General features: G+C 44.1%; 1 protein-coding gene across 2 annotated transcripts in view; it reads right to left on the bottom strand.

Moving 5' to 3' along the window:
- sema4c (sema domain, immunoglobulin domain (Ig), transmembrane domain (TM) and short cytoplasmic domain, (semaphorin) 4C) overlaps nucleotides 1-16,037 on the bottom strand; it is a 50,132-nt gene that overhangs the window by 5,432 nt on the left and 28,663 nt on the right. For both annotated transcript variants that reach the window (XR_013933400.1, XM_080432336.1), the window contains exons 7-13: nucleotides 15,869-16,020; nucleotides 13,997-14,172; nucleotides 10,551-10,695; nucleotides 8,647-8,860; nucleotides 4,871-4,986; nucleotides 799-956; nucleotides 320-411 (exon numbers count right to left, since the gene is read on the bottom strand). Coding sequence is in view for 1 of the 2 variants with exons in the window: in XM_080432336.1 (XP_080288462.1) it covers nucleotides 320-411; nucleotides 799-956; nucleotides 4,871-4,986; nucleotides 8,647-8,860; nucleotides 10,551-10,695; nucleotides 13,997-14,172; nucleotides 15,869-16,020 (1,053 nt within the window). In the remaining variant the exon portion in view is untranslated. The remainder of the gene's footprint in view (nucleotides 1-319; nucleotides 412-798; nucleotides 957-4,870; nucleotides 4,987-8,646; nucleotides 8,861-10,550; nucleotides 10,696-13,996; nucleotides 14,173-15,868; nucleotides 16,021-16,037) is intronic.

Below are 16,037 nucleotides of genomic sequence, written 5' to 3' on the forward strand. Positions count from 1 at the left end.
ATCTGTGGCCACGAGGGGGCAGTAGTGAGGTGCCTCAGATGCCATTATTCAGCTGAAGGTGACAAACTAGATTGCATTCACTATTATAACAATTCTCAAATTCTCAAATTCGGTCTGTAATCTTTTTGTGGTCCTGTCCCTCTCCCTTTCACTCTTTCTCTCACCCTGTGTTTCTCCTCCCCCTCCCTCTTGCTCTCATCCTCCTGAACCAGTTTGATTCAATTTCAGTGCTTTTGTTGGCATGACTTTCAGAAACTGTTGCCAAAGCAGCATACAGAATTTAAATGTTCCTGTCAGTCCCAGCCTGCCTCCTACTCACCAGGGCTGGGGATGGACACCGGCTTGTCGAACTTGGCTTTCCCCCGGCTGAATCTCTCCAACATCAGATCCTGTGACAGCGACGAGGTGGACCTGGATAGGACCAGAAAGGAGAGACATGAAGAGACAGTCTAGAGACAGTCACATAAATACAAGCCAGATGAGAAGTGTGCAAGATAGACAGTACAACACAGACACACAGACACAGAGTCACACACACACACACACACACACACACACACACACACACACACACACACACACACACACACACACACACACACACACACACACACACACACACACACACACACACACACACACGTGTGTGCATGTGGTCTCCCACACTACTATTACACATGCACAAAACCCACACAACTATTACACATGAACAAAACTAATAAGTGTGCACGACCACTGATACAACTTCACGTAGTGCGAGTGCACCAGGGCACTCCACGTGCGCTATGCCAGGCTCACCCTCTGTGGAGGTCAATGCGGACGCAGGCCCTTCCCTCACTGTCCCAGGCACAGTAAGGGTCCCTGGACAGCAGACAGTCTGGCTGAGACTGATAGCGGCTGCAGTTGGCCAAGGGCAGCTGGAGAACCTCAGAGCGAGAGCCGATGTACAAATACTTCTATAGAGAGAGAGAGAGAGACATGGGGCAAAGATGGACACAGGGGTTAGCAAGGAGGGGTAGAGAGATAAAGAGAGAGAACATGAGGGAGGGAGAGAGGGACAGTGGTGAAGGGGGAGGGGGGGGGAGGAGACGAAGTGGGGAGAGAGAAACAGTGTGTAAATATTCATAGTTGTTTGAGTGACAATGTAAGCATGTCTTATTTGGAACATTTCACCTGCAATCGCGGAAGAGAGAGTAAGACGTGACGTGTTGGAGCGAGATAGTGAGGGAGAGAGGAGTTAGTGACAGAAAAACCGAGAAAGGGGGGATGGGGAAGCGAGAGTAGCAGTCAGGAGGTAGTAAGAGATGGACATTGTAAAAGGCAGGGAGAGAGAGAGAGAGAGAGAGAGAGAGAGAGAGAGAGAGAGAGAGAGAGAGAGAGAGACAAAGACAGAAACACAGTGACTCAGAAAGTGAGAGAAAACAGGAGAGAAATGGAGGGTGAATTGGAAAAGAGCACAAAGAACAAATCCAGCCCTGCAGCTGTCCAGAGGGATGAAAAAAAGAAAATATAAACACACCAAAAATGGTGAGACCAGAGACAGAGAGAGAGAGAGAGAGAGAGAGAGAGAGAGAGAGAGAGAGAGAGAGAGAGAGAGAGAGAGAGAGAGAGAGAGAGAGAGAGACGGAGAGAGAGAGAGAGAGAATCACTCAGAGACAGGGTTAGCGGAGATAATTGGATAATCACTCTCAATTACAAATAACATTCTGCTCCCCTGTTTGTTTCTACCAATCCAATCTTGGTTCCGGTGTTCTCACAAAGCTGGTTATGAAACGCCTGGCCCTGGATAAGTCGGCATTAATGAGATAAGGACTGGGGACTGTGTTTAGGGACTGGGGTGGAATCAGAGGGAGGCAGCAACACAGCCAGGCAGAGAATAGAAAGGACCAGAGGTCTTCACGGGTCTACCCCAACTGAAAATACCCGACAATGCCTGAGAGCCATACAGGTCCGGGTCGGTGTTTTGTTATCAATAGGGTTTGGGTTGGTTCAGATTCTATTACCTTCTGTTTAACCCATTTAGACCAAAAAGAATCTGTGTCATTTTAAGATTTTAAGATCTCTTATTTTTGAGTGGTGCCAACCACTCCTACATTTGACCGTGTCTGTGTGTCCGTCTGTGTGTCCGTCCGTCTGTGTGTCCGTCTGTGTGTCCGTATGAGCACGGCCTCTCTGTATGTTTGAGCACAGCCTCAACAGCTGCGGCTGATTGCAACACAAAGATGCAACCACACAGGTACAGGTACAGTACAGTACAGACCGTACAGTACAGTACAGTACAGACCGTACAGTACAGTACAGTACCATACAGTACAGTACAGTACAGTACGGTACAGGTACAGTACAGTACAGACCGTACAGTACAGGTACAGTACAGTACAGGTACAGTACAGTACAGTACAGTACAGTACAGTACGTACAGTACAGTACAGTACAGTACGTACAGTACAGTACAGTACAGACCGTACAGTACAGTACAGTACAGTACGTACAGTACAGTACAGTACGAACAGTACAGTACAGGTACAGGTACAGGTACAGGTAGAGGTACAGTACAGTACAGTACAGACCGCACAGTACAGTACAGTACAGTACAGACCGTACAGTACAGTACAGACCGTACAGTACAGTACAGTACAGTACAGTACAGTACAGTACAGACCGTACAGTACAGTACAGACCGTACAGTACAGTACAGTACAGTACAGTACAGTACTGTACAGTACGTACAGTACAGTTAGAGGTACAGTACAGGTACAGTACAGTACAGTACGTACAGTACAGTTAGAGGTACAGTACAGGTACAGTACAGTACAGACCGTACAGTACAGTACAGTACAGTACACACACACACACACACACACACACACACACACACACACTTTTGAGTAAAATACTTAAAATGAGTAAAAATACTTAAAATGAGTAAAAATACTTAAATATTAGTAAAGATACTTTAAAGTTCCTAAACTGAGTAAAAATACTTTAAATGAGTAAAAATACTTAAAATGCATAAAAATACTTAAAAGATGTTAAAATGAGTAAAAACATGTACAAATCTGTACAAACATTTTAAAGTACTTAAAATGAGTAAAAATACATTGAAGTCATCAAAGTCTGTAAAAAGTAACTAATGAAATGAACTCATGAAAGGCACCACTCTCTTCACACTGGGTGTGATTTATTTTTTTCGTTTTTACTTCCTTTTTGCCTATTTCGACTAGTTTTGTTTTTCTCTCTCTCTGTTTTTTTTTTAGTGGTGCCAACCACTCCTACATTTGACCGTGTCTGTGTGTCTGTGTGTCCGTCTGTCCGTCTGTCCGTCTGTGTGTCCGTATGAGCACGGCCTCTCTGTATGTTTGAGCACAGCCTCAACAGCTGCGGCTGATTGCAACACAAAGATGCAACCATACAGGTACAGGTACAGTACAGTACAGTACAGACCATACAGTACAGTACAGTACAGTACAGTACAGTACAGACCGTACAGTTCAGTACAGTACAGTACAGTACAGTACAGTACAGTACGTACAGTACAGTACAGTATGGTACAGTACAGTACAGTACAGTACAGTACAGATACAGGTACAGGTAGAGGTACAGTACAGTACAGACCGTACAGTACAGTACAGTACAGTACAGTACAGTACAGTACAGTACAGTACAGTACAGGTACAGGTACAGACCGTACAGTACAGTACAGTACAGACCGTACAGTACAGTACAGTACAGTACAGACCTTACAGTACAGTACAGTACAGTACAGACCGTACAGTACAGTACAGTACAGTACAGTACAGACCGTACAGTACAGTACAGTACAGCACAGTACAGTACAGTACAGTACAGTACAGTACAGACCGTACAGTACAGTACAGACCGTACAGTACAGTACAGACCGTACAGTACAGTACAGTACAGTACAGTACAGTACAGTACAGTACAGACCGTACAGTACAGTACAGTACAGACCGTACAGTACAGTACAGTACAGTACAGTACAGACACACACACACACACACACACACACACACACACACACACACACACACACACACACACACACTTTTGAGTAAAAATACTTAAAATGAGTAAAAATACTTAAATATTAGTAAAGATACTTTAAAGCTCCTAAACTGAGTAAAAATACTTTAAATGAGTAAAAATACTTAAAATGTGTAAAAATACTTAAAAGATGTTACAATGAGTAAAAACACGTACAAATCTGTACAAACATTTTAAAGTACTTAAAATGAGTAAAAATACATTGAAGTCATCAAAGTCTGTAAAAAGTAACTAATGACATGAACTCATGAAAGGCACCACTCTCTTCACACTGGGTGTGATTTTTTTTTAAATCGTGATTTTTTTCTGCAAATCTTTGAATATATATATTGTTTAAAGCGAACATTTGTAACTCAAATCTTTGCTTCTGGGGATTCTACAATGTTGTCTAAATCCTTTTTTTTTTTTTTATAGTTTAAAAAAAAAAAACATATGTTGCTATAATATCAGTGGTTCTCAAACGTTTTCATGTCAAGGACCCCCATGTCAAAATACAGTATGTTGTTCCAGGGACCCCTAGAAGCAAAGATTTGTTGCTAAAAATGTCCGGTTTAAAAAATATATATATCAAAGATTTGCACACATTTTCCACGATAAAAAAAAAAAAGCAGATCTACAAGCTTGTATATCTGCTATTTTTGAATAGCCAAAGAAATCCAAACAACACACAGATCCGTTCCCAGTCTTAATGGGTTAATACTGGTCTGTTTATCATTATGTGTAATACCCAAGTGGATCTGAGAAGATCTGTACTCAGCGCTGAAACTAAAAACAAGGATATTCTTTCGGTCTCTCATTCAAGTACCTTGCTGTGGGAAATGGTGAGACTGTCCACAGGCTGGGCCGTCTCAAACAGCTGGATCTCCTCGATGACGTGGGCCTCCGAGTTCAAGATAACCACCCTCTGCAGCCAGCCCTCAGCTACAGGCAAGAGAGGATAGGAGAGGAGAGGAGAGGAGAGGAGAGGAGAGGAGAGGAGAGGAGAGGAGAGGAGAGGAGAGGAGAGGAGAATGAGATTTTGTGTTCTTTTCATGTTGGGTAATGGGTATTGTGATCAAGGAGGACCTGCAATCAAAGGGGATTGAGGCACATGCTAGTGGGGTGACCTTGATGTGTGTGTGTGTGTGTGTGTGTGTGTGTGTGTGTGTGTGTGTGTGTGTGTGTGTGTGTCTGTGCGTGCGTGCGTGCGTGCGTGCGTGCGTGCGTGCGTGCGTGCGTGCGTGCGTGCGTGCGTGCGTGCGTGCGTGCGTGCGTGCGTGCGTGCGGGTGGGCGGGCGTGTGCGTGTGTGTGTGCCCCCTCACCCTCACAGTAGTGGGACTGTCACAGATAATGTGAGAGTTTAAACCTGTAGCTGACACCTACTAGAGACGGGAATACAAATGCATGCATGCACATGTGCACGCACACACACTTGCAGGCACATACTGTATGTGTCCATATCTGTCACAAATGTGCATTGCAGAGAGAGAGAGAGAGAGAGAGACATCTTCTCACACACACACACACACACACACACACACACACACACACACACACACACACACACACACACACACACACACACACACACACACACACACACACACACACACACACACACACACTCTTGCTTGCCTCTCATTGTTAGCAACCAGTGTCAACTAAAAGCACCCTCAACAAGTACTCTCTGTCTGTCTCTCTCTCTCTCTCTCTCTCTAGCTCACTCGCTCACTATATATATGTACAGTATATATTAAACACAGTAAATCCCTCTCTCTTTCTCTCGTCATCTCTCTAGCCCTCTCCATGTCTCAGTGTCTCTCTCTCTATGTCACGCTATCTCTTTTCTAAGCTGTCGCCTCAGTGCAGTTAATAGCTAATCAAGCCCTGCAGCCCAATTGGCAGACTGAGTGTTTGTATGCCAAGGGCCCTGTTGAGCTTGTGCTATGAAGCTCGACACGCAGCGATGACTGTGCCTGAGCCTGGCTGACTTACTGAATGACTGTCACTGTGTGAATACGTGGTTCAGCTTTAACCCATTCAGTCCGGGAACAAATCAAGTCAAGTCATTTTAAGATTTCTTTGGCTATTCAAGAATAGCAGATATACAAGCTCATAGCGCGGCCGCGCTATGAGCTTGTAGATCTGCAATTATTTTGGAAAAATAGTGAAAACATTTTTGCAAATCTTTGAATATATGTATTTTTAAACCGAACATTTGTAACTCAAATCTTTGCTTCTGGGGATTCTACAAATGTCTTCTAAATTTTAACAGTAACAAAAAAAAATTATATGGCCGTGGACCCCCATCTCAAAATATTTTGTTCCAGGGACCCCCAAAAGTTGTAAGAGAGACAAAAATGTTTTGAAAAATATATATTCAAAGATTTGCACAAATGTTCACAATTTTTTAAAATGAGCAGATCTACAAGCTCACAGCGCGGCACTCGATGCCACGCTATGAGCTTGTAGATCTACAATTTTTTTATAGCCAAAGAAATCTAAAATGACACAGATGTGTTCCCGGTCTTAATGGGTTAATTGTTTATGTGTGCAATTGTGCGCGTGCTTGTCCGTGCACGTGTGTGTGTGTGTGTGCTTATGTTGTGCTGGCAGGTGGAGAAGCCCCGAGTCTTGCCGCTGTCACACTGACAGTCCCCACAGAAGCCTTGACTGTGCACCGAGCTGAATGGTAAGCACTGCATTCTGCCTTCGCCATTCATGAGGCGGCCTGCATTCAAATACAGACGCTCTGCAAATCCACTGTCAGCCTGCCGCTTATTTACTCTGATAGCTAGGATTAAGGTTCCAGGGGAGGGGGTGTGTGGGCCGTTTCCTCCCATATCTGTGCCAAAGTAGAGAGTGACGTGCGTATGGGCCCCGCGGCTCCAGACAGAAGAGATTAATGGAGATGCATACATCCACATCTCCTTGGATGTGTGCGAGATTGTAATCCCAGCATGGCAGTAAAAGCCTTAACTGAAAACAAACTGATGCCCATCCAGATGGCACGTTGGTGGATGTCTGAGGGCTAATTTCTTCAACAAATGCCTCACATTCCTTTCCTTTCCGACATAAAAAATGTTGCTTCACCAGCAAGGTGACTGGTGAGGCTACCGGTGCGTATCGCTTTAGCGCTACTTCAGCAGCCCTAGGACAACCTGTCGGCACTGTTACTTGCAACAGCACAGTCTTTTTTCATTTTTGCCCACGCATTTGCTGCACCCCAGAGCTTGGTGCCTGCAGGGCTGCAGCCCCTAAAGCCTGTGCATTAAGGCAGGCCTGTGCTTGAGCCGCTTGGCTAATTGTCTTTCATTTGGGGTTTCTGGTACTGTGTTTCAGCCCGAAGTTTGTTGTGTGCCGTTTTCAGCAATAGTGAACACATGTGTGACATACAGTAAACAGTGTAACTATAGTGACACATTGCTTCACAGCTCGACTAATTAAAAAATCACACCCAGTGTGGTCATCACAGTGGTCATCATAGTGAAGGAAGCTCACTTCAAAAAAGAAAAACATTTATTGAAAAGAATCTTTATCAAAGTCATATTCTGATGTGACTTGTGTATCGTTAACACATTGAATGCCAAAAACGGTCCGGACCGTTTTTGAGGGTCCAAACGAGAAGTGCCGAAAACGGTCCGGACCGTTTTTGACCCAATTCTATTTTTATACATGTGGGCCACGTGGGGCGCTAAAACGAAACTTTGACATCACCCAAGCAGTTTCTGAGAAGAAGAGGCTGGATGAGGCTCCATGTCAAAAATCCTTCCGGTCGGCGTTTTCAATGTTATCTCCTTGATTAAAAGCTTAATATCTCCATTTCTTTTTAATGTGGTGGAAACGAGCCGTTTTCGATCGGCGATCACGCTGCAATGGAGGGTCGCGTTGGAAATATTATTGTTCCAGGCGTTAGTCGGGACCCTCCGCCGTCTCGCACGCACGCTTTGTTTACATGCATTTCCGCGTCGGGGCTTCTCACAGCACGAAATGTATAACGCAAGTGGATGGAAGAAATGCTGGCACTCAACGTATAATATTTTAATAAACCTCTGGCACCCAATGTGTTAAAAAAAAAATAGAAAAAAAAATATAATTGTATGTATATATACATATATACATACAAAGTTATTTATAGGATCGCTTAGTACCTCTTAAAAAAAAAAAAATCACAGTGGTCATCATAGTGATGGAAGCTCACTTCCATAATCTTATTTATAGGTTATTAATGTCATCATGTGTCTCGCTAGCCAATCACAGTGCTGAATAGAGTCAGCCAATAGAGTCAGCCAATCACAGTACAGCTAGGGGTCTACTAATGAGCCAATCACAATGCAGGAAACTAATACTAATGAGGTGTCCCAACCCCACTTATAGGGGCGGCTACACCGCCCCAAAAAAGGTTAAAATAACGTAATGTAGTCAGAAAGAAAAATACCTGGGCACTTCAGAAGAGACTACCCAAATAAAATGCTGGAGCACTCGACTGGTCTGCACGTATTAATTATTTTGCATGGGGTGACTGATGTTTCGACTTGACATTTGGTCTTCCTCAGAGTCAAGGTAACGTATGTAGTGTATGTAAAATATGAAAGCCTTACCGGTGCCGATGAAGAGCATGTTGTACGAGCGCTGGTCCAGGGCGCTGACACGGTCCACCGCCAGCCGGGTGAAGTTGATGCCCTTGGTGAGCAGCAGGGGGCGCCCCACCACCTTCTCCTCCATCAGAGGGTGTTTCTTGGCGAAGTTCAGTGTGGCATCAGGAAGCTGCAGTGAGCTGTTGTAGCCGTTCTCCCTGTGCCAGTTGGTGATGCACTGAAGTGGATGAGGGCAGGAGGACGAGAGAGAGGGGGGAAAGGGGATGTGGAAAGGGAAGGGAAGGAGGGAGGGAGGGGAGGGGAGGGAAAGGACAACAGAAGGAGAGTGGAGGTGGGTGAAAGTCAGAGAGAGGAGGACAGAGGAGGAGAAGGAATTGATAACAGGAGTAAGGAAAGTAAGTAGAATTGAAGGAGGCCAGAGAGAGAGAAAGAAAGAAAGAAGGAAAGAAAGAAAGGCAGAGGGAGAGAATAGAGGAGGGATAAAGGGAGGAGAGAGAGAGATAGAAAACCTGTTACTTGCAGATGGGACAGGTTGTCATGGCTCGTTAGCCCACATTGCCCCCGCTGCCTTTTCACTGTGCTCTCTTGCTCTTTTTCCTGTGGTTCTTCCACTGCACTGTAGTTTTGCCCTCCTCGCTCCACATCCCCTTTTCTTCTTCTTCTCCTCCTCTCTTTTGCATTATTTAGTCCATCTATAGAAGTCCAACTTCTTCCTCTCTTGTTGGGCCACTTCCTCTCTTCTCTCCCGCCATGGCTGTCAAACCACCTCATTCTTTCCACTCGTCTTTTATTCCACTACCGTTCTCACCTCCACCATTCCAAAGTAATCGTTCTATCGCCCCACCTAAGATCGTTTCCTTTATTATGCTTTTCCTCGCTCCTCCATGTTTTCATCCACTCCTCCCTTTTCTCCTGTTTCCTTTACTCTTGAGTCTTATTTATTCCTTCTTACTCACCTCTCATCCACATATGCCTCTCTTCCTCCCTTCTGTATGATCCATACATCCCTACCATCCCTCTCTCTTTTATTATCTATATACAAACCATTCTCTCCACTCAGTCAGCTATTGTTCCTTCCCTACCTCCATTATTTTCTATATATCCACCCTTTTCTCCACTCAGCTATCCTTCCTTCCCTACATCCCCTCGCTCTCTCTCTCACTTATTATCAACCATCTATTGCTGTCCTCTTTCACATACCATCTATCAACCACTAGCTCTTGTTTCATTATGTATTATCCATCTATTCACTCCTCTTATTCTTTCTTATACAGCTTTCATGCCCCCCAGTTCTTTTACTTTTCATGCATTTATCCCCTTATCCTCTCTCACCTAATACCATATTCATCCCTCATTCCCCTCTATCCGTCAGGTTCTTCCCTCTGCTTATTGTGTCTACGCCTTCCTCTTCTGCAACTTGTTCTGTCCATTCCCCCGCTTACACTATTATTGTTGTTATCCTTTGTTACATTTGGAAGCGAGACAGTCTTTTGAAGGAAAGTGTCTGTATCTGATTGGATCATATCGGCTGTAATGTGTTTTTATATCAGTATTCTTTTTTTATTGGCTTAAAAATCCATTTCACAAATAAAAAGATGACTAAGCAGGGAATATGCGATTTCTGCGCCTCTCTACTTCATCCCTCCTTCTCTCCACATCCCTTCCTCACCATGTCTTTCTCTCCCTCTGTCTCTCACTCTCCCTCTCTCATGGCTCCCTCCCTCGTCTCCCCATCATGTCTCCTTCTCTATATCATACCGTCCCTCTCTCGCTCTTTCCCTCATTCACCCCATCCATCGTTCAATCATGAGTTCTACACATCCTTCCTTCCTTTCCCTTTCACCCTCTCTCTCTCTCGGCTCTCTCGCTTCTCCCTCCCTCTCTCCATTCATCCATCCAACTCTTACCGCTCCAGGTCGTGGGCTGGGGATGTTGCCGCTGTATCTTGCCCATTTCTGGGAGGCCTCTCTGTACTCCTTAAAAGGCCCATCAAACACCTTCTTCACCTCCCCAATCTGGTACTGACACACTGCGGACACGTCCACATCACCCCTGGGACAAACACAAGAAGAAAAGAAGAGAATCAACCATTAGTATGTCGCTATGTTAATCATTTCTTGTTATTAACTCAAAAGTAGGACTGACTTTATTCAGAGGAAATGTATTGTGAAAAGAACAGAGACTCACTCTCTACTCTCTAGTCTCTAGAGGGACCATATGAAAACTGGGAGTGCGATAGATCCAATATAATCTGATTGGGAAGGTTATGCATCCTGAGTTGAGGGTTTTAACCACTACACTTTCACTGGGCACTATTATAGGGCTGCGTAAAACTAAGCTGATATATGGCACTATATGATGGTGGTACCCTCATACTGCATGTCATTTTGTCAAATTCTTGTGGCTGCAGGGTTTGTACAGTGATTAAGTACTAGATCTGTACGGTTTAATTTTGAGTTACACCCCCTGAAGGAACCATGAGTCCCTGGGGTCTCCTTTTGAGACCCACTGGTGTAGCAGAGTGTTTTCAGTGAGCCAACATGCACAATATCAGCCCCACGACTCTGTTTGACCAAAATCAAACAGAGCCTTCATTAGTATAATTGGTAAGACCTGTGAGGGAAGTAAGGAAGAAGCCCAATTTCTTTCCGATACGGCCGCTGTGCATAGAGCCTATTGGCTGCGTTCGTGGGTGGGAAGCCAGCAGGGTAGGGCGAGGTGTTCAGCAGGGAGAACGGCTCTGAGGGATAGCATGTTCCTCCACATGCCTCGTGCCCTTCCCAGTGAAATACCCCACTGCCAGGTGAAAAGAAGCAGTTGGCAGCTCCATGTGTATCAGAGGAGACATATCCTTGTCTACACCCTCCGCAGACCAACAGTACGGGTTGGCAGTGACAGGGACTATACACATGAGGGTAATTGGCATAACGACTAAATTAGTGAAAGGGGGGAAAACAGTTGCCATTTTCAGCTATTCTGGGGTTTAAGTGGTTAAGAAATACTGTCTGGAAAGAGAATTTACGGCAGCCATCTCAAACTAAACTGCAGGACAGAAGCCCGTATCTGCTGTTTGTGTAGCCTTAGCCTAAGACAATTTGATGTACAAGCAATAAACTTTCTGTACCAGACAGCAGAAAGACGACGTACTCAGCAGCTGACAAACGTTCCTTAGTTCATTATCTTAATGTGATTATTTGCGGGAACGTCCATTACGTTCATTACATTTTTTTCTGCAGGCATCCTACACTTGGAAACAACATTAAATCTAGCTTGAAATATAAATAAGGAAACTTTATTTATTTGTTGTTATTTTTTCCACCTTGTGACAGAACAATTGGTAAGAGGAGAAAGGAAAAGGTCACATTCATTAAAATAATTTGATTTGGTCTTGTGAAGTAGATTCTGAGATGGGTCATTGAGAACACCATTACACACACAAAACATGTTTTTATCAGCCACACGTCACACCAGAGCACAGTGCCTGTCATCTTCTGATCTGTAAAACACTCATCTGTTTGCTCAGACTGCTGAGCTGAACTTCAAGTAGTAATTTACATAAGGTCCAATTATCCCCAATGCTATCTGCAAAAAAAGCTAGAGGGCTTTAAGGATTCCCTTCAGCACGTTACCCAGAGAGGATAAACGGGGATTCAGCTTTTTATACTGACAGTGGGAGATGTGGAAACAGAATTAAAAGGCTCCAGTTCAAAAGACGATTCCCTTTGTGATATGATATCTGAACATAAAGGGGTTCACATGAAAGGGCATTGCCCGTTAGAGACAAGTCTCCCAACTCCCAAATTTCATCTAACTAACCCCCTGCTATTCCTTTGCTTCCATTTCTGCTCCCATTTCTGCCTTTGAGCCATGCGGGTGCATGGTAGCACCAAAGGACCATGCAAGCTATGCACACAGACACCTGAATATTAAAAACAACCCCAGTACTGTAACAATAGTTGGAAGGGGTGCAACCTAAAGGTGAAAATCTAGGAGGATTCCATGGACAGGAAGACACATGTTTTTTAGGTAAATCTTCATACATATAGTGAGCTCAGCATGATGCGTTTCATGGGGCCCTGATTTACAAGCGGCTCCCCATTTGATGATATCCAAATACATTTTAAGACATAGTTCATTGATTGGTATTGAAACATAAGTTATCAAAAATCTGTTATGACTGGTCTTATTCTAATTAGAAAACTAGAAATATAACTAATTTGCCTTGCATTGCGATAATATGGTTTCACTCTACTACAAATGGTATCAAATTGATAAGAAATCCATATTTTATTCAGTACAGCTTGATGTGATAGTGATTTAGCATGTATAAAGGAATCAGCCTGATCTCCAGAGAATACCGTAACATTGCACGGAACAGTGCACTTCATTCCGTGGATAGTCGCCTCGGAACTCCCAAATTGCGTGCATATGTACGGCGAGTCCCACGGTGGGCGTAACCAGTCGCAACACGGAAAAACCCGGAAGCAGAGCAGTCCGCACAATAAAATTTACGATTCTGTGCCTATCGGTACATAACTCAAACGGCGCTGAGTAGGCACAGGCGAATGTCCCACCGTTCAGGACGGCAACTCGGTCGCCTTAGCTCCCTCGGTGGTCCTTCACGGGGGGACAATTCGCCTGTGACTGCGCGCCTCCGAAATGGTTTTGTCACAAGGCAGCGCCGTACCATATGCACGCAATTCGGGAGTTCCGAGGCGGCTATCCACGGAATGAAGTGCACTCGTTCCGTGCAATGTTACGGTAATCTCTGGAGATCGGGTTGAAAGGAATATAGGTCCATGGAATCATTATACCATAACTAACCCTAATAACAAAATATGTTATTGAAACAGGACCAGAAATAACGTTTGAAGTATATCAGTTTAACTAGTATATTTCTCATTGTGATTTTCTTAGCTTTAGTTTTTCTAGTTATGATAGACCTTTAATCCAGGTGTCATAGCAGCACCGTGGTAGGGATGAAAAAATTTATAGATATACTTATAAGATAAGAGTAGTGAATTACAACTAAGATTAAATAAAGGTAAAAAAAACCTAAACATTTTAAAAATACAAAAATAAAAGTAGGTAGTTTGCACTTGGACCGAAAGGGTTAGCGTAGTGGATAACTATTAATAAATATAAATGTAAATATAGGCATACTGTAAGTATTTGTATTATTAATTGATGTATTTTAGCTTATATTATAGTTCTAGTCACCTTCTGTGGTGTTAGTTTCAGTCAGTTGCTTATTTAATGTTAATATATGATACTACATGCTTTTCCCCATTTAGTTTTGCCTTTAGTATACAATAATAATAACAACAGTGCTGAGTGGTGGGCTCTCACTCACCACTGTGCATGGAAGATGCCATAGAAGGTGGTCCCTCTCCAGTCTTGCCCTGGCAGGATGAACACAGCCCGGAGGCTGTTGAAGGTGACATGGCGCTCAGGGAGCGAGCACACCAGACGAGCCTTCTGGAATGTCGTCCATTTCTTCTGTAGGGTTCTGGTACCCCCCAAATCACCCTGAGAAAGGACGAAGGATACAGGAGGTTAATTATGTATGATCATTATCACTGAAGGCCGCTCTCCATGTGGGAGACTGACTGCAAGGTCAGGAATATAATGGTGCCTCTTAAGGGCTCGAGGCTCAGCGTTTGCTCGAGGGCACTTGAGCAGGATAAACACTGGGACATGGAACTCGGTCCTCTGGCTGGGGGCTAGTTATCCACTATTGTGGTTCTGTGTTGACTAGAAAAAACCTCTGAAAACCTCTAGCTTTCATGATCTTTTTTATTTCCAATTCTTTTTTGTTTGTTCTGCAATTCTGCAACATTTTATTGTCCACAAATAATTTGCTTTGGCAAATGGTGCAGTAACATCTCAGAAGGTACATTCAGATAGTTGATCATTTATCAAACAGCAGACAAAACATTCATTTCATGTACAGTAACACTGAGAGTATAGCAGAGGATACGCCATCTGTATTTGCTGTTTACAGGTAGACGTAGTGTGTGGCTGTGTGTGAAGCCTAAGTTATACTGTAGCACACTGTCACACTGTGAGCTTGTAAATCTATTTTCGGTGTGCGACACCAGTGTGCAACCAAGTGTAATTCAGGCTTACGGACAAGGACACGCTATTGCAATCTCCTGATATTGCAGGGAGCTTGGTTTGTTTTCAGCACTCAGAGCGCTGAGGGCGAGGAGTTGGAAGATATTTCAACCACACAGAGAAGGAAAACTGCACTCGAAAAGCTACTAGCTGAAGAAGAGGTGCTCGAACGGACAAAGGGCCTTAGACAGTGTGTTTAAATACACAGTACACATCAAAGTGTGTGAATCCGTGGTCCCGCAGGGAAAACATGTGGGAGGAAAGCAAGTGAGTAATATTCTCTACCTTTTATTCAGAGACAACGTTTGCTTCACACTCATCCTCTTATTATGCCTGGGAGCAGTTCTGTATGGCTGCAGTCTTTTACTGCTGGCCACTGAGCATCCCCAGTGGGGACAATGCCTTCTTGTATCCTTCCAAGTTCATAAAGCAATGCTCAGCCTCTAGAATGTTTGAATCCTGTGTATAATACGCTCAGTGGGCGTGATTGAATTATCATAAAGTTCCTGAACTTGCACCGTCCTGCTCTGTTCTATGTTCACTGTTGAATATTATTATATTCATGATATTATATTCATAAATATTTTGAAGGGGGGGAAAAAAAGAGGGAAAAAAAACCCAGTCCCAGACCCTTTTTTTTTTTTTTATGTTCTACTTATTCAGATAGGAGAGTGTAGAGAGACAGGAAACCGAGGGCAGAGAGACAGATGATGGGAGTCGGATCGAGCGCTGGTCCTCGTGGAACATGTGGTCAGTGCAGCTGGCTGTGCCACTAGGCACTCATACATTTCATTTTCTACCCAGTCAGTTGAGACAGTAGAAAAACTCTTGAAATGCGACCCCCGTCGAGTTTAATGTGATAGGATGATAGCACGGTGGAGCCTGCCCGTTCAGCATAACATCACAGATTTGATCCCAGCAAATTGCATATCCATCAACAGCTGAAGTGCTTCTTGAAGGAGACAATGTGCACCAAGGAAGATACGGGGGAATAAATCCTTGCTACTAACAGTGAGATGTACACTCACTGGTATAAGAGCATCATATCTAAATTACATGACAAATGTGTGTGTGTGTGTGAGACGGAGGCATTGAAAGTGTCCTGTACCTTGCAGACTCGAGCCACCCGGGCTACAGTGAGCTCTGTGTCACAGTCCAGCTCCACAGCGCGTTCACTGAAGAAGAAGTAGATCTTATCGTCATCCCCCTCCTTACTGCCTCCACTCTCCCTCACCAGCGCAGAACCCACGAAGTCAGGCTCTACACACACACACACA

The sequence above is a fragment of the Gymnoscopelus braueri genome (genome assembly GCF_963280865.1).
Source record: "Gymnoscopelus braueri genome assembly, chromosome: 7".
Taxonomy (NCBI): Eukaryota; Metazoa; Chordata; class Actinopteri; order Myctophiformes; family Myctophidae; genus Gymnoscopelus; species Gymnoscopelus braueri.